The sequence below is a fragment of the Rhinolophus ferrumequinum genome, chromosome 15 (assembly GCF_004115265.2).
Source record: "Rhinolophus ferrumequinum isolate MPI-CBG mRhiFer1 chromosome 15, mRhiFer1_v1.p, whole genome shotgun sequence".
NCBI lineage: Eukaryota > Metazoa > Chordata > Mammalia > Chiroptera > Rhinolophidae > Rhinolophus > Rhinolophus ferrumequinum.
Window position 1 is genome coordinate 4,958,509 of NC_046298.1, and position 16,982 is coordinate 4,975,490.

Below are 16,982 nucleotides of genomic sequence, written 5' to 3' on the forward strand. Positions count from 1 at the left end.
CCATGTCCCAGGGTCCTGAGTTAACATCTGGGAAGCCCCTCCCGGGTACCTCGCGCTGCTCCTCCCACCGTCATGGAATACGATCCAGCCCTTACCCTGTGCTGCACAGCTCTGGGCCCTGCCCTTTTCTCTGACCCCTGCCTCCCTCCTGAGCACACTGCACCCCAGCCTGTGCCATCCTCGTGTCCCTCCACTGCCGGGTTCCTCCTTCTGCAGAACCCTGTCACTGCTGCTCCCTCCTCCAGAGCCCTTTTCCCTCTGTCCCAAATGCTCCTGTTTCTCTCTCCTTTTGCTTGTTAGGGTCAGCTCCATGTAGGTGGGCTCAGGGGTCCCCCTCCTCCAGTCGACCACCCCCATGCCTGGCACAGTGCCTGGCACGGAGCCACCCTGCGGGCTGCCAGATCCAGCACGTACAACTACAAGATGTCCAGTCCAATCAACTGTTCAGTGAGCTGTGTCTCGCACAGGGTTTCACTGGGCAGTGCTGCCTGCCACCCCACTTTTGCTTAATCATTCTCAGTGTTGAAAATGCAAAAGGCGTGAGGGGCGTGTTGCGGAAAGTTTCCTGTGTGTCCTCGTCCTCAGCCCGCATGCCCCCCTCACGGGTGTATGTGATTTCTTGAGTTCCTTCCCCAGAGACCTCTGTGCCCATGTAAGTAGATTGAAAGGTTCACATCTGCGCTCGTTGCCAAGCCAGCAGTGGTGAGTCCCCCCGCCACCCTAGCATGACTTTTCAGGATGACACCCCCTGAGCAATAAGCCCCCGGGTGGTACCGTACCTTCTCCACCTGACCACACCTTGCAGACCTTCCCCTGTGTGTGTACAGGGGACGTCCTCATTTCTTCTCACAACTGTGCACGCACCACCTGTGCTCAGGTGGACCGCCCTCCCGTGTGCACGTGGGGGTCCTTTCCCAGCTCGGGCTTCCGGAGGCTCTGACTGACACCGATTGTGACGTGTGGGGGGCCACCTGTGGGCAGTCACCTGTGGGCCGTGAAGGTTGCAGGGGCCCACTTCTGAAGAGGCATGTTTTCACTCAGAACCTATATATCTTTAGCACACGTTAACCATGTTCCCCCTCAAAATAAGACCGGGTCTTATAATAATTTTTGCTCCAAAAGAAACATTAGGGCTTATGTTCAGGGGATGTCATCCTGAAACCTCATGCTAGGGCTTATTTTCCGGTTAGGTCTTATTTTTGGGGAAACACGGTATTTCCCAGGGAGCTGGGGTGCCCGGCTTCCTTACCCTAGGAGAGAAGTGCCAGCGACCTTGAACTTGAGCCGCTAGCTGGGTGCTGTGTAGGCAGAGCTGCTGGCAAGTGGAGGGGGAGACCGAGACATACGACCTCCCCGTCGCAGGTCACAGTGCATTTTTGGACCCTGGAACTCTCACAAAGGCCGAATTCCACGCCATCCTCTCTGGCTAAGCAGAGAGACGCCTGTCAGTGTTTAAAAATGTTTCTATTCCAAAAGGAGGCTAGGCGTTTCCAGAGAAGTTGCTGCTCTTGGCTTAGCGGGTGTTTGTGGCTGTAGGTGCTGGTCCATGTGAGTGTTTGTAGGGACCCAAGGAGGTGGGGACTCCTGGAGGACAGTAGTGTTAGGGGGAAGGGGGACTCAACAGGCCCAAGCTTGTTTCTGGTGGTCTCGGGGGTCTTTCTCATCCCTCCCCCTTTCCCAGTCCTGCTATGCTTCCCTCGCCGGGATAGATCCAAGGTGTGTTGTTCTTATGGGGGTGGAACACGAGTGGAGGAGGCAGGGCCCTCAGTTAGGACCTGGCTAGGACACCATGTCCTTGGCACAACCACAGTAGGCCCGTGGCAGGTAATGGACCCGTGCTGAGGTTTGGGGGTCACATGAGTGGAGTTCCCTAGAATGGTGCCCTGAGGGGTTGGGGGCTGGCCCCTCAGTGGGACGTCTCTTTGGGTTGCTGGCCAGCACCCCTCTTCCTCCCACTGCTCCCCACAGGAGGGACATGAGCTGGCCACATGCAGGTGGGCAGGATGCCAGTGGCTTTCCTGGGTGCTGTCTCCCTAGGGTGCCTTCATGGAGAGGGGCCGATGGGCTCTCAGGCCCCAAGGACAGTGTCTGGTTTCAAGGAGCATCACCGGGCAAGGCAGGCCTTAGGGCTTCCGTCCCTGGAGAGGCAGAGAAGGGTGTGAGGACTGTGCACAGTTGTGCGTGACTAGTCTCCCTCACTCGGGGAGGGCTGGGCCCCGAGCTGGACAGGGCCCCGAGGGGGACTACCCCTCCAGCCAAGCCAGGGAGAGCTCTGGGCTTTAGCCAGTCCCCAAGGGCTGCAGACCAAGGAGCTCTTTTGCCATTTTCCCTTTTGGCCAGATGGGCCACGCTCCAGGCAGTGTTGCGTTTCAGGGACCAAAAGAGGAGGGGTGGGACATGCCGTATCTGTGTCTGCCCGCAGAGCCAGCAGCCACCCCCGCCCAGCCAACACCTCCCCAAGCCCAAGGGGGATGCAGCCCTGAAGATGCGGGCGTCCGTGCGCATGACTCGCTACCTGGAGTCCTGGGGGGCCGCACGGCCCTTTGCACACCTCAACCACCGCGAGAGTGTGAGCAGCAGTGAGACCCCTGTCCCCAACGGCCGGAGGCCCAAGGTAGGACTCGTCCTCCAGAGAGCTGCTGCCCGGGGGTCCCTGCAAAGGGGGCAGAAGAGCCTATGCTAAAGGGTCCTTCCAGTCCAGCCTCACTTTCCCCATCTGTGAAATGGGCCATGTCTCTGCCCTTCCTCCCACCTGGGACAAGAAGATGCCTGGAGAATGCCCAGGGTCGCTGCAATGTCCCCATCCTCCTCATTCCCCTGAGTGAATTCAGCTTTGGGTCAGGACGCCTGCAGCTGAGACAGTCCTGACACCCTGTCTGCGCATCCGGGACAGCAGATCTAGTCCGGGGATGGACTTCAGGCTCTGCGTTCTGGGAAATAAGAGTCTTCTCTCCTCCCTTCCAGGCCATCCCCTTGCGGCGTCACCGGATCCCCGACAGGTAGGTGTGCTGTCCCCTGCCCCCGTTAAGCTGTGGTCTTCCTTCCTGGCTGGCCTTGCCCCAGTCACCTCCTCTAGGCAGGCTGCCCTGACCAGCCTCTGCCAAAGAGGGAAGCTCTGCGAGTCCCAGCCCTGACCATGGAGTTGCCATGGCTAGGGTCAGAGTGTTCCAGGAGCCAGAACTTTACAATGCTTGAGTGCCTGTTGTGTACCCACCCAGTGCCGGGGTCAGTGGGGTTGGTGTGAAGGAACCGTGTGGGTCTGAGGAAGAGGCATGGACTGGGGGCCAGGGGTCTGCCCTCTGCTTCTTGCTGGGCAGTGCTGGGTGATGCTGGGCCTTCACTTGTCCTCTCTGGGCCTCATTGGGACCCGCCTGTCCCTCCACCATCCTGTACGAGGCTCTGGGTGCCCCACTCGGGTGAGTCATCTTGTCCACACCCCTCCCTCTGCACATGTGGACGTGGCTCCTGGGATGATGCATTTGTGGGTGTCTGATTCCAGAAGTGCATCCCCTAAGGGGCGGTCAGAGGATGACTCATATGACGAAGAGATGCTGTCAGCCATCGAGGGGCTCAGCTCCACGAGGTGAGGCTCCTGGAAGTCGGCTCGCCCTGCCCCCCTCAAAGGGGGACCCCCGTATGGCCAGCCCCACCTTGTGCCCTCACAGGCCCACCCGTGGCCCAGCTCCAGCTGTGTCCGTGGCAGCTCCTCTCCCTCCTGAGGGCGGGCCCTCGCCCTCCCCCGCCCCCTCCTCAGACCCCGCATCTCACTGCCTGCACCTGCCACCCCACAGGCCCTGCTGCTCCAAGTCCGACGACTTTTACACCTTTGGGTCCATCTTCCTGGAGAAGCGCTTTGAGCGAGAGGTGAGGGCCCTGGGCCGTCTCAGGAATGGGGGCTCCGAGGCCCAGGGTGGGGCCGGGGGCACAGGCTGTGGGGCAGCCATACACCCAGATCTGTTCGGGGAGCTGGTGGGGAATCTCTCCAGCTGGCTGTTGGGGGTGGGGAAGGAGGCTGTATCTGGGGCCTCACCCCTGTACCTGACGAGCCCCCGTTTGTGATTTCATCCACTTGAGTTTAGGAGACTTTGGTCCCTTCAGATGCCAGAAGCTCAGCTGATAAGGACCAGGGCAGCCTCAGGCTGACATTGGCCTTATAATCAGGAAAAAGCCCCAAACTTAGTATTAGAAGGGACCTGACTGGTTCCCTGCCTGGCTGCTATAGCAACGAGCTTTTGTACCAGTAGTGACTATTTGCTGATTTATTGAGTGCCTACGGTTCCGGCAATGTCCTAGGCACACACGTTCTGTCATTTAACCCTCACATGGCCGGCCAGGCTGGGCGCTGTCACCCATCTCACGCTCTCCGAGGTTTCGGGGTGTCTTGGCCTCAGGAGGGACCCGTCTGAGAGGGTGGCCAAGCCCACGATGCTCTATGTTGTGACCTCTGTTCCTCAGTCTCCAGGATTGGGGTGGGGGTTCCTCTCACTGGGGCTCCGCTCCCTGAGTTGGGGGTTCACTGGGTGGGGAGCTTGCAGTCTGGAGGCAGATGTGCTCACCAGGAAACTACCTGTTGGGCCTTCCACAGGCTGTGCCCCGGGCAGGCTGCCAGACCTTAGAGCTTGGTTTGCTCATTTGCACCCGGAGCCCTTGTGCAAATGAACAAACCAAGCTCTAAGGTGTGATGGTGCCTGGTGTGGAGGGCCAGGCAGCATGGGGCCCCACGCCTCATAGGTCAGGGCAGGCCGGCTTACTCCTCGGTCTGGGGTGAGGACAGACCCACCGCCAGCCCCAGTGGCAGCAACCCGGAGCTCAGATTTGGTTTCTGTCTGTGGACTTAGGCCCTGGGTATTTTGGGACCTTGGCAATAAAGTAGGAGACCCGGCGGGTAGGGAAGGGGAAGGTACACCCTTGAAACGTAAAAGAGCAAAGTGGGAAGAAATGAGTTATTTGTTCATGATGACGTAAGGATGGGCATGAGATTTTTCTTTTTTTAAGGTAATTAACTTGAGCTGGGGCGGGCAGAGAAGGGGTCAGAGCAGTGGCCCTACAGGTGGGTCCTCAGCCGCCCTGGGTCCTGGCCACCACTCACTGTCCCTGTCACCCCCAGTACCGCCTGGCGCCCATCCCCCGGGCCCGCCACTATTTCGCCTGTGCCAGCCTCGTCTTCCTCTGCATCCTGCTCGTCCATATCCTGCTGATGCCCAGGTCAGTCAGGGGAAGGCAGGGTGGTCAAGCCCACTGGGGTCAGGCTGAGAGGGGCCAGCTGTTCAGAGTTCAGTAACTTGAGACCTCGGAGTCCCAGAAACGGGTCCTGGCCTTGCAGGCCCCACACCTGCACTTTCCAGACCGCTCCACTCCAGGAGCCTCTCCCCTTCGCAGTCACCTGTTATCTGCATGGCCCTGCAGGCATTTCTGTCTGCGACCCTCCCTGAGGTGTTCGGAGTCCTAGACGGGCAGACTCCTAAAACCATGTGCTCCGTCCTCTCCCTGGTAGCTGTGGGAACTTGAGGCTGGGGTGCTGCCTGATCCAGGGCGCCCGCGAGTACACCAGGGGCCACTGGGATGCATGCTTCTGCCTCAGGGGCCCTGCGGTGGGGGCAGGGATGGGGGTGAGGTCCCAGGCAGGAGGGAGGTCAGCTATTTGGTGTTCTGGAAGGGTGTTAGGCCATTGGGTCCTCTAGGATTGTGGTTTAGGATACGCTTAATAAAGAGGAAGCAGGGACACGTTTAGATGGCACTTCTGTGCCAGACCTGGGTCTCAGAGCTGCGTCATCCCTCATTTCTTAAACACTTAGCTCAGCAATGGGGACATGATGTTGACCTTGGGCTTCATGTTTTGGCCAGGCCTCGTGTGTTGTTGGTGGGGCAGCTGGACCACGGTTTTCAAAGACCCCCCCCGAACCTCCCTGCTGAGTGTAGAATAGCAGTTTCGGGGGTGAGGGGCAGAAGGTGACCGTGTGCCTGAGAATTGGGGTGCTGGGAGAGCATGTCTGTGGTGTAGCCCCGAGCAGACAATCTTCCAGAACTTAGGTTTTTTTCCCTTTTCTCTAGGACGGCGGCTCTGGGGGTGTCCTTTGGGCTCGTGGCCTGCGTGCTGGGGCTGGTGCTGGGACTGTGCTTTGCTGATCAGTTCTTGGTGAGTGTGGGCGGTGCCCCCGGGGATTGGGGCTGTGAGGGTACGAGCCCCCGCGCCGCTGCCCCGGGGACCCAGCCTGCTGAGCTTTGCCCATCTAAGCCCCTGCCCCTCCTGCCTGGAGAACAGTCACTGAGTGCTCCGGAGGCTTCTCCTGAGACTTCCGCTTTCCCAGGCCTGCCAGGGTTCCCCAAGCAGCTGCGGCTGTGCGTGGCCCCAAGGGTGGGAGTGTCCCTTTTGTCTGAGCACCGTGCTCTGAGCTCTGGGCACAGCACCCGCCAACTCCCTAGTGGAGTGGAGCTCCCAGGAAGGAGCTGCCCCGTCTGCGGGGCCCTTGGGCTGTGGGCTCCCCACCCCCACCCAGGGCCTCCAGCAGGCGCCCCTCCTTGTCTGGGGCTGGAGCCGGGTGACTGGACTCTGTGATTCCACAGAGGTGCTGCCCAGCCCGGGCGACGCTCCGTGCCATCTCTGAGCGGGTGGAGACGCACCCACTGCTGCGGTTGTCCCTGGCCATCCTGACTATAGGCAGCCTGCTCAGCGTCGCCGTTGTCAACCTGGTGGGTTCTGGGTGGGACTAGGGGGAGGCGGGCCCTGGCGAGGTCCCCGTGCCCTGCACATTTCCTGGGTGGAGGGAGCCAGTCTTTTACCTTGGGGACCTCCACATTCTAGACTCCTATAATCTTGTTGCCTAAAAGCTACATCTGGTGCCACTCTCTCCAGAGCCCCTTGGTGGCCCTGAGAGCCCTTCACCATTCATTTTCCAAATGAGGACTTGGGGACCCCCAGGGATCTTACCTGGCCAGCCCCGCAGGACGAGATATCTTGAATCACCAATGTCCTTGACACCCCATTCTTTCTTCCCGGCCCCCTGAGGAGGCCCTGTCTCACCCTCTCTGAGACTTGGTTTCCTCTCTAGGGCTGAGACATCCTAGGCATGAGCTGGCAGGACACTTGAGACCCTGCCTGTCGGGCCGTGCGCCCATGCTCGATGCTGCGGGCAGCACTCATCCTTACCCATCCTGCCAGCTCCTGCGCCTGGAGCCAGGGTCTCACCCCACCTCCGTGCCCGGACACGCTAGACTGTGTGACCACCTCTCTCAGTCATCTGCAGAGAAGGGGGCTTGGAAATGCCCATGCCAGCTTCTCCGCCACCCTGCTGAGTCAGACTCAGGCTCTGGGGTGGTGTCCACCCGGCTTTCTTTTACACCCTTCTCTCCCCAGCCCCGCCCCCCCGCCCCTGCACTACCAAGCTGGTGGCTGCTGTGGGAAGTCTGGCACAGTGGGCCTGGGCCATCTCAGAGCTGGGCCTGGCAGGGGATGCTCAGAACGCCCAGCCCCGCTCGGCCCTGGCAGGTCCTGGAGTCTAGGCCCTGGCCGCCCTTCACAGGGACCTCTTTTCTCTGTAGCCGCTGTTGCCTCTGCCAGCTGTGGGGGCGCCTGCTGGGAACGAGACAAGCCTGAGGGTTGTGAGTGGCAGGGAGAGGATCCTGTGCGACCTCCTCCCGGTGAGTGGCTCCTGCGCAGCTGGGGACATTCAGTGCCACTGATTCTGAGGCCCCGGGGGTGGGAGAGCTGAGTCCAGCCTGTCCCGAGGAGATGAAGAAAGCAGGGCCCACATGGGAATGAGTTGGGCTCCGGTCTGGGAGGACAGAGGGGTCTGGATATTGGCGCACAGGGCCCCAGGCATGAGGGTGGCGGCACCCCCTTCTAGTGGGTGCGTCCTGACCCCTGGCTCTGTGGCAGGTCCCTCATCGTCTCCGTTTCCTTGATGGGGAAGCAGGCTCAGAGAGGCTGATGGATTTGCCTCATAGTTGGTGGAGCCAGGACTGGGTCCCAGGCAGGCTGACCCCAGAAGCCGTGCCTGGAGCGCCCTGCCCGACAGCAGGATGAGGGCCGTGGAGCTTCAGGGGGTGGCAGTGAATTCTGAGCTGTTCCCTAAAAGGCAGGAAGGTTATGGGGTAGGAGGAACAGTGAGAAAAAATGGAGGCATGTAGTGGGAGCAGTAGGTTTCCTTAGTTGTGACATGGGGACCGTGGATAGGGGTGGGGGGTGTGGAGAATTGGGGGATGAAGCCAGTTGTGGGTTTGACCCCGCTTGGGGTGGAACGTGAGTGCCAAGCGGAAGGGCTTAGACTTCGTTCTGGGGTGATAGGGAGCCACAGCGGGGTCCTGAGCAGGAGAGTAAGGGGGGCAGACAGGCACTTTGGGAAGGGCAAGTTCATGGCGAAGCTCGGGGCAGGGCGGCCGTTCAGGCGTCTGCACACCACCATCCCGACCTCCGTCACATCTGCATGGCACCTGCATTTTATTTATTCCATACGTGGAAGTAAAATTCCAGTGAAAACAACAGAAGAGTAGGAAGTTTGAGATTCCGCTGCCTGCTCGTTGTTGAGAAGGGAGGTCAGGCAGGCCAGAACTCACGTGACGCCGAAGACACGCTGGCTCTTCACGGGGTCCCTGAGGGCTACAGGCGGCCTCCCTTTGTGAGCGCTGGTCCAGGAGGTGTCTCTTGGGGTGACCCACATGTGCCGTCTCCCCAGTACTACACCTGCAGCTGTGTCCTGGCCTTCGTCGCTTGCTCCGTGTTCCTGCGGATGAGCCTGGAGTTGAAAGTCGTGCTGTTGACAGTGGCCTTGGTAGTCTACCTGGTGGTCTTCAACATGTTCCTGTGCCCGCACTGGGACTGCTGTGGCCACAGCCTGGGCACTCCCATGAAGACCAACGACACCCGCAGGTGAGAACCACATCACTCGCTGCCGGGGCCCAAGCCCACTGCCCGCCCCGACTGTGACCCATTGTTCCCGCTGCTCCCTCGCTGGCCTGGCTGCCTCTTCCTTCAGACGTTGCCATCGCTGGTCCTTATCCAGGTGTGACCTCAGATGTCACCTCAGTGAGGCCTCCCACTTCCCAGCCAATCTCTACCCTGTACCCCGTTCTTTACAACCTGAAGTTGTGTTGTTTACTGCCTACACCACGAGAACATACGTGCTGAGGGCAGACATGGCCTCTGTTTCGGTGGCTCTTCCCTGGGTGGCACTGAGAGTGGGGGCCCCACGCTGCCTCCTGTGCTTTGGGGCTGGGTGGGAGCTAGAAATGACCCCTGCCCTCCTCCCTCTGCACATCCAGCAGCTCTGCCGTCTGCTCATGGTGGGATCTGAAGATGATGGTCGGTTTCTACCTGGTTCTGTTTTACACCACCCTCATCATGCTCTCCAGACAGGTGAGACCAGGGAAGGCTACCCTACCCCACGCTCCACGGAGCTGACCCTGTTCTCTTCCCCTGCGACCTGGAATGGGGTGGGGCTGGGACTGTGTCGGATTTGGAGCCACGCAGAAGACAGCAGAGAGTCCTGTGGGATCACCTTCATCAGGACCCAAGTGGCATTTAATCTTGTGGGTCCCTTGAGAGCCATGGGCCGTGGCTGACTGGGGTTTTAAGGCTGTTGAGTTTGCAGCGTTTGTCACGGGCACAGGGTGGGCAGTGTGGGGGGCAGGGTCGCGAGTGGGTCCCAGCCACTGTGCCCTTGCTCAGTGCGGCCAGGACACTGATGTCCCGCTGTGTGCAGATTGACTACTACTGCCGCTTGGACTGTTTGTGGAAGAATAAGTTCAAGAAGGAACATGAGGAGTTTGAGACCATGGAGAACGTGAACCGCCTTCTTCTGGAGAACGTCCTGCCAGCCCACGTGGCCGCCCACTTCATTGGCGACAAGTTAAATGAGGTGCGTGCAGGAAGGGGCTCAGTCACCCTAGGGGAGGAGGGCACGGAGGTACAGCGGCCGGCCGGCCAGCGGAGGGGTTTTTACCTACAAAATGCTCTCCGTGGGTCTTGGCCTCACCCCTGCACCCCGGACAGTGGAGGCTTTGGAGTCAGACACCCGGGTGGACAAGATTCCTCACTCCCGTGGGCCTTGGTTTTTACCTGTGTACACTGGGGCCCACAGTACTTGCCTGGCAGGATCGCTGCGAGGATCAAATGTACGTCAGGTATTTGTCATCGGACAACCTCCTGACGCACATGTGTGTTCCCACCCGTCCTGTTAGTTGAGGGAACAGGCCCCTTGGTGTAGAACCCGTCTCCCCATTGTCACTTTCCACCCGGGGGCTCTCAACCCCAGCTGTGCGGTCGCAGGGTAGTATTTAAGAGCAAAAACCCAACCCGAATGTGACCCTCCCGGACCAACCGATTCAGAACCCCCTGTTTTTAAACAGCCAGGCTGAGGACCACTGCTCCCCTCCCCCCGCCCACCCGTGGGCTCCTGCAGCATGAGGGGTGGCCCGCCCAGCCTCCTTCCCGTCTCCTGACATAAGGTCCCATTTCTTCCCTGCTCCCAATCCAGGACTGGTACCATCAGTCCTACGACTGCGTCTGCGTCATGTTTGCATCGGTGCCGGACTTCAAAGTGTTCTACACGGAGTGTGACGTCAACAAGGAAGGGCTGGAGTGCCTGCGTCTGTTGAATGAGATCATCGCGGACTTCGACGAGGTAGGTAGGGCCTCGCTTCTCGGCGAGGGCGGGGCGGAGACAAAGGTGGGGGCGGAGGCGGAGGGGGGCTGGGCGGAGACGGGGAGGAGGCGGAGGTGGAGGCGGAGACGGGGGCGGGGTTGGGGTAGGGGTGGGGGTGGGGGTGGAGGTGGGGCGGGGGCGGGGGCGTCCTGCACGGGTTAACACACTTGCCGCGCTCTCTCTCGGAGGGGGACGCACGTTACACAAATTACAGCAGATACAAATTTGCCCTTTTCGTTGTTTTATTCAACAAGTACTTTGTCTGCTCTGTGGCAGTGGCTAAGATCAGATGTAGGTCCTTGTAGCAGTCTGATTTCCAGCTAAGCCCATGCCGCCGACAGGTTTCAGAGTCCACTGGGCTGGAGACCAATAGTGGGCGTCCCTGTGGATACAGCTGTAGAGCTGTGCCTTTTCTCCTTAGCAAGAGCGAGACCAGAATGGAAGGGACAGGAAGAGACAGGAGGTCAGGGAAGACTGAGACCACAGGAGGAGAGGGCGGGAGCCCACCTGTACTCAGGTGTGAGCTCTGACGTCTGCATAGGAGTGGGGGTGGGAGGGAATCCCACCCGCTTCTCAGTCGGGGACGGGCCTGGCTGTGGCTGTGCCGCACAGCCCTGCCTCCCCTGCCTCTCCGCCTGCCCCTGCAGCTGCTGTTGAAGCCCAAGTTCAGCAGCGTGGAGAAGATCAAGACCATCGGGAGCACCTACATGGCAGCCGCAGGGCTCAGCGTCCCCTCAGGGCATGAGAACCAGGTACTCAGCCAACGTGTGACCTCGTGCCCCATCCCCACGTGCGATGAAATTCAGCACAGTCCCCAGACCTGTCACCGTAAAGGGAGCACTTCCCACAGCCTGTCCTGTGAGGGACGGGCAGAGGAGCTCACGGCTCAGCCTGGGGGGCAGGTCCTGGCCCCATCTCTGCCCCCGCCAGCCCCTCCCCATGGGTCTCGGGCAGTGAGATACACCCGGTCAGGTGCTCTGCCAGCCAGCCGAGGCAGGAAGACGGGGTGTGCCCTCCCGCGAACCGGATAGCGCTCTGTCCCGCAGGACCTGGAGCGGCAGCACGCCCACATCGGCACCACGGTGGAGTTCAGCATCGCACTCATGAACAAGCTGGACGGCATCAACAGGCACTCGTTCAATTCGTTCCGCCTCCGAGTCGGTGAGGCCCTGGGAAGGCGGGCGGGGCGGGCGGGGACTGCAGCCCGCCTCCTGGCAAGCCCACGTCTGTCTGGTGTGCTTTGTTTGCCGCCTACTGTGAAAAGCCCTAGGCACCCCTGTCGGACCTCAACGCCCCAGGACGGTAGTTATTGTTTCCCTGCATACCATAGTTACCTTTGAAAGTTCTACCGAGAATACATCACTACAGAAAATGGAGAACCCCAAATCAGCAGCTGTAAATAAATAGGTGACCTTAAGAGACACTGAGAACAAAGCAGTTACTAAGCTGAGTAGTCACTATTAACTAACAGGCCAGTGCCTGAAGTCCATTTATTCTTCAAGACGTTAACAGATACTAGAAAATCGTGCAAGCCACCCAGATTTCTCCTGGAATATTAGTCTGAAAAGAACTCCAGGGAAAGCCCTGCTCACACCCTGAGTCGACCTCCGATCTCTGCCACAGACTCAGGAAGCACCTTCCAACCTTCCCTTTAGTTGTGTGGCTGCGGGTAGATTCTGTGGCCTCTGCTAAGGGCCGAAGCCCGAGGCATTGCCCCTACGACCTGACACACCTCATCCTCAGGCATAAACCATGGGCCCGTGATTGCGGGAGTAATCGGGGCACGGAAACCTCAGTACGACATCTGGGGAAACACGGTCAACGTTGCCAGCCGCATGGAGAGCACTGGCGAACTCGGGAAAATCCAGGTAAAAGCCCATGGGGAACTGTGACCGAGGAGGAAAGGACTTCCCAGGGGTGAGGGGACCTGGGACTCCCTCGGCGGTGAGTCCAGCCATCGAATCCTGAGGGAAACCAGACACCGTGTTGCTCACGGCCCATTTACACCCATCCTTCCCACACAGGTTTTCTTCCTGCTTCTGAAGACTCAGGTCTCTTCTCCTTTTCAGGTGACGGAGGAGACATGCACCATCCTCCAGGGACTAGGCTATTCCTGCGAATGCCGGGGACTGATCAACGTCAAAGGCAAAGGGGAGCTGAGGACGTACTTTGTCTGCACAGACACGGCCAAGTTTCAGGGGCTGGGGCTGAACTGAAGGCTGCTGGTAGGGGCGCACATGCGGGAAGCTGCCTGCCTTCCCTAACGCAAGCCGACGAGAGGACAGCCCCACGCGTCAGGAAGGCGTCCCAAGGGCTTGGCCGGCACCGTCTCCTGACAGACAGGTGGCTGCGTGTGGCTTCCTCCTTGGACTTGGTTTCTTGCTCACATGCACCAGACCCCAGCTCAAGGAGACCACGGAGCCTTAGCTCGCACTGCTGGAGCTGGCCCTGTGGCGTCCAGTGCAGCAGGAAAAGGCTCACGAGTGTTTCAGATCCTCGCCCCCCCACCGCTCGCCCCAGGTGCTGTGCAGGTCTCGGAGCGTGACTGAACACCCCCCTCCCCACAATGGCACAAGCGAGACCTGTCCTTTCGAGGTACAGGAGGACTAAGGCAATCTGCCTGGGATGGGCGGGGGACTCCTTTCACCCAGACGACCAGCCACAGGACCCTACGTTGCTCACACAGGCATTCTGGTAAATCGAGTTGGAAAGCGTGTTTCAAACAGTAGGGAGAAAAAAACCACAGTGGACACTTGTTACTTCTTGCCCTCTCTGGCATGTTTGTTTTAAGTGGATGCATTATTAATGGAGCTTTTATCCTCTTTAATGACTTCTTACACGCAAGACAAATCTCTTGCCCTCCAGTGTTTTCGCTGCCTTTTTAACCACTGGCATGTAAGTTGCACTGCTGTCCACTGTCCAGCTTCTGGGATCCCAGCTGTGGGGACGGAGCTCTGGAACGCGGTTCTGGGTGGCATAGCCTTGGCCTTCAGTCAGACCCTGTGATGCCAGCATTTTGAGGTTAGGCTCAATAAACAAAAAGCCTAGAAAATACGGCACCGCCGACCTCTCAGCCCGACGGCTCGGGCACTTTTGAGATCTCCCCGGCGGTCTTCAGCCACATCTTACTGTTGTGCTGCAAGGAAGGCATGGAGCCCGTGTGGAGGGAACTCGGACAAGCTCCGGCCCTTCTTTCCTCTTCTAGTCCTCATAGCTAACTCTGAAGGGCTTCTAACTGGGAGGGCGTGCTCAGCATAAGCACACGGAGGTCCCCTGCCGGGAAGCCTGTCCTCTCAGGGATGCTGAGATGTCCTGGGTCAGAACCGAATGCATCACGTGCCAAGTGCCGTGTGTGGGTGTCCCGCAGTGTCAGCTCTACCAGAATCCAGGGCCGGCCTGTGTCCCAAGGTGAGAAATGACTAAACTGCCCATGCCTTTTTCTGAACTGACTTCTCTGCATCATAACCAGAGCACCCCGGGACTGCTAACACAGCTGAGTGTTGCCAGATGGCAGGGATTCTTAGTCACCCACGAACCCCTGAAATCACATGGGTCGCCGACAGGGTGACTCAGCACCCAGGTGGGCCTGGGACGAGCGGCCACCCAGCTGCTGAGTGCTGTGTGCAGCCAGGGGCGGGGAGGGGACTGACCCGGAGCCTGTCTGCCTGTGTCGCCGGCTTGTGGGCTTATTCTAATTCGCACAAAGGGGCCAGGTGGGCTACTGGCAGCTCTGAGGTGTTGTATGTGACTGGAATGGTAGGAATGAATTATAAGAACTTGCTGCATAATGGTTTTATGGCAGAAATGCTGGTGAGGGAAAGAAATAAGCCTTGCTTAAATGGCCTTTTTCATACACCAACTTTTCGTATAAAAAGCTGGTTTCAGGTGAGGATTGTACTGAAATCTGCACTCGTATCAGCGGCGACCAGGGCTGCTCAGACGGGCTGTCCTCTTGCCAACATGGGGTAGGCACGCACCAGTGCGCTGTCTCGGCTGGGCATGGCCCTACTCCTGCAACACTCAAGTCCTTTCTTCTCCCACCAGTGGAATCCCAATCAGGAGTTTAAAAAATAATTGGTTACTATTCATGTGTTTTTATTTATTTCCAATAAAGCACTGTGTTCAGGTAAGAATATTGTGAGGTTTTAACTTTTGATGTTCAGATCGTAGCGTGTAACTGACCATAAAAATCACTTGCAGCTATTTTTTTTATAAATCTATTTTCTCATGACCAAGTCATTTCCTCACAGGTGTTTTGTTTTATGACCGGACGAGTATCTTTTCTAACACTGACCATCTCTGTGGGTCAAGGTCTTGCTTAAGTTTCTAAGGCGGCCTCTCTGACTCGAGTGAAAATCACACCTGAAGTTTTCTGGTTTACTTAGTAAGAAACCGTCCTAACCATCCTAAAAGACCATTAACCACTGTCTGTGTGTATAACAGGTCAAGGTACAGAAATATGCTTTGAGAAGGTACACTGAAATAACTAGGGCTTACCCTGTATCCTGCATATTTATAGACCTGTAGCGTTTGTTTCAAAATGTTGTATTTCACTTTTATAAAGTACCAGTGTTCTACTTTCTTTACTACATTAAATTACCAGTCTGGAAAACCTGCATGTTTTTTGACTTTAAAGTGTTTTGACTTTAAATATCTTCTTGGTCTTCAGGAACTTAGCCACAGTAGATCTAAAGTTTAACAATCGATTACCGCCTGAATGACATGTGACTCAGGAGGAAATAGCAGCCTTATCACAGTTCTGGAAGGACTCTGCCCCCCAAGTCTACTCCACTCCAGGTCTAAAGCTCTGACCTATGGCACCAGGCCAAAGCCACATCCCTGCCTCACAAGGGCCACTTTTTGAATAAATCATCACCATGAAATCTGGTAAGTTAGGATCTACTTGGTTATAATTTCTTTAACGGGGAGTGTGGTAAATGTGGAAAAATGAGATTTCAATTATTCGGAGGACTTGCTTCCTTTAATGGATGGTCATGAGAAAGGCTGTTTTGTTTTCTGAGCTTTTCTATCACTTCATCTTCAGTTTCAGCCTGGGGAAAAGTCAAGGGGTAACTTAGCTGATATGCAGTCCAACTCATAGTCCCAGGTTCAGCTTTATTACCTAACAGAAGTCCAGTTTCTGGAACATGACAGGTCATTGTTCCAAAGTTTAATGAAAAACACAATTTACAAGTATTTAATATCTCCTGAAAAGCATTTCCAAGTTAAGAATGAAAAAAAATATATACATAATATATAACCCAATACCAGTTAGCTTCAAATCCCCTCAGGTCCACACTCAGCAACATCAATCTTTTTCGGTTCTTCAAAATCTGAAAGAAAAGAAATACCACTTGATTTGGCATTTTATCCTTTTCATGAAAAAAGGAACGTGAAGGTAGCATCCAAATTACTGGACGGCCCATTTTTAACATGTACAAGGTTAAAGACTAGGTATATTATTAGGTTATCTCCATAGCTTTTTTTTTTTTTTTTTTTTTGCAAATGTATGAAACCTTAATTCTTTGACAAAATGGAAGGGAAACAAAGTAGTTTACACACTAACAACTTGCAGAGGTGAAATCTTTCAGATGTTAATTGAAGGGAGGGGACTGGGGCTCCTCTCCCCACAGTAGCCCTCCCCCTCCAGGAGACAGAGGGCACGTACCTTCTGTTAAATCAACCAAGTTGTTTTCGGTGACAGGGGACGGGATGGAGATCCCCATTGCTTTTCGAACTCCATACGTGCTTACAACGTCTCCTGGAGTTACCTGCTGTGCAAGCTCTTTAAGATTATTGGTCACTTGTTCAGCTAGAAGGAAAACACAAAACCAGTTCTAGGTGTTGAAATGTAGTTCCTTTAGGTAATTTTTAAAAATCAAAAGAACACACAAACGCAAACAATAAGCTGCGTTCACTTCAGTGTCGCTGTGCAGTGGTATCACTACCCAGGTTCCCTCTAAGCGTCCGGCTCTCCTCTTCCCGGAGGTGCAACGTACCAAGATGCAGTTCTCTGTACGAGGGACCCAACAGACAGACCATGTTGGGGGGCGGTCTGGTGCTCAGCCGCTCGTTCTGGGCCTCCTGGAGCTCCCTGAGCAATGTGGTGGTCTCATCAAGTTTCCTCTGGAAGACTTCCGCAGCTGAGGAGAGACCAAGGACACACTCAAGGAAACAAGCCATGACTGCGCCCGAGCTTGGTTAGTACACGGAGTCCCCCGCTCTGAGGCTTTGCTATTCATTGGTGAGTCTTCTCTCCTGAAAGGAGTAAACCCCTCAAATGAAATGAACGCCACGGACATGCTCTACTGCTCCCGGAAGCACGGCCAGCCACGATTTTCC

At 56.9% G+C, this 16,982-nt stretch overlaps 2 protein-coding genes across 6 annotated transcripts in view; one reads left to right on the forward strand and one right to left on the reverse strand.

The window, feature by feature from the left end:
* Positions 1 to 15,252, forward strand: part of ADCY7 (adenylate cyclase 7) — a 54,978-nt gene extending 39,726 nt beyond the window's left edge. For 2 of the 3 annotated variants that reach the window (XM_033127206.1, XM_033127205.1), the window contains exons 11-26: positions 2,423 to 2,614; positions 2,965 to 2,999; positions 3,500 to 3,583; positions 3,792 to 3,864; positions 5,108 to 5,205; positions 6,052 to 6,136; positions 6,565 to 6,690; positions 7,540 to 7,638; positions 8,673 to 8,866; positions 9,262 to 9,352; positions 9,699 to 9,854; positions 10,473 to 10,619; positions 11,288 to 11,392; positions 11,687 to 11,801; positions 12,384 to 12,508; positions 12,710 to 15,252. In XM_033127206.1, the coding sequence (XP_032983097.1) occupies positions 2,423 to 2,614; positions 2,965 to 2,999; positions 3,500 to 3,583; positions 3,792 to 3,864; positions 5,108 to 5,205; positions 6,052 to 6,136; positions 6,565 to 6,690; positions 7,540 to 7,638; positions 8,673 to 8,866; positions 9,262 to 9,352; positions 9,699 to 9,854; positions 10,473 to 10,619; positions 11,288 to 11,392; positions 11,687 to 11,801; positions 12,384 to 12,508; positions 12,710 to 12,856 (1,872 nt within the window). In that variant the 3' untranslated portion in view covers positions 12,857 to 15,252. Of the gene's footprint in view, positions 1 to 2,422; positions 2,615 to 2,964; positions 3,000 to 3,499; positions 3,584 to 3,791; positions 3,865 to 5,107; positions 5,206 to 6,051; positions 6,137 to 6,564; positions 6,691 to 7,539; positions 7,639 to 8,672; positions 8,867 to 9,258; positions 9,353 to 9,698; positions 9,855 to 10,472; positions 10,620 to 11,287; positions 11,393 to 11,686; positions 11,802 to 12,383; positions 12,509 to 12,709 lie in introns of all 3 variants that reach the window. The other variant, XM_033127207.1, reaches the window with a different exon arrangement.
* Positions 13,512 to 16,982, reverse strand: part of BRD7 (bromodomain containing 7) — a 36,100-nt gene continuing 32,629 nt past the window's right edge. For 2 of the 3 annotated variants that reach the window (XM_033127208.1, XM_033127210.1), the window contains exons 15-17: positions 16,640 to 16,783; positions 16,309 to 16,452; positions 15,736 to 15,973 (exon numbers count right to left, since the gene is read on the reverse strand). In XM_033127208.1, coding sequence (XP_032983099.1) covers positions 15,918 to 15,973; positions 16,309 to 16,452; positions 16,640 to 16,783 — 344 coding nt within the window. In that variant the 3' untranslated portion in view covers positions 15,736 to 15,917. Of the gene's footprint in view, positions 13,641 to 15,735; positions 15,974 to 16,308; positions 16,453 to 16,639; positions 16,784 to 16,982 lie in introns of those variants that run through there. The other variant, XM_033127209.1, reaches the window with a different exon arrangement.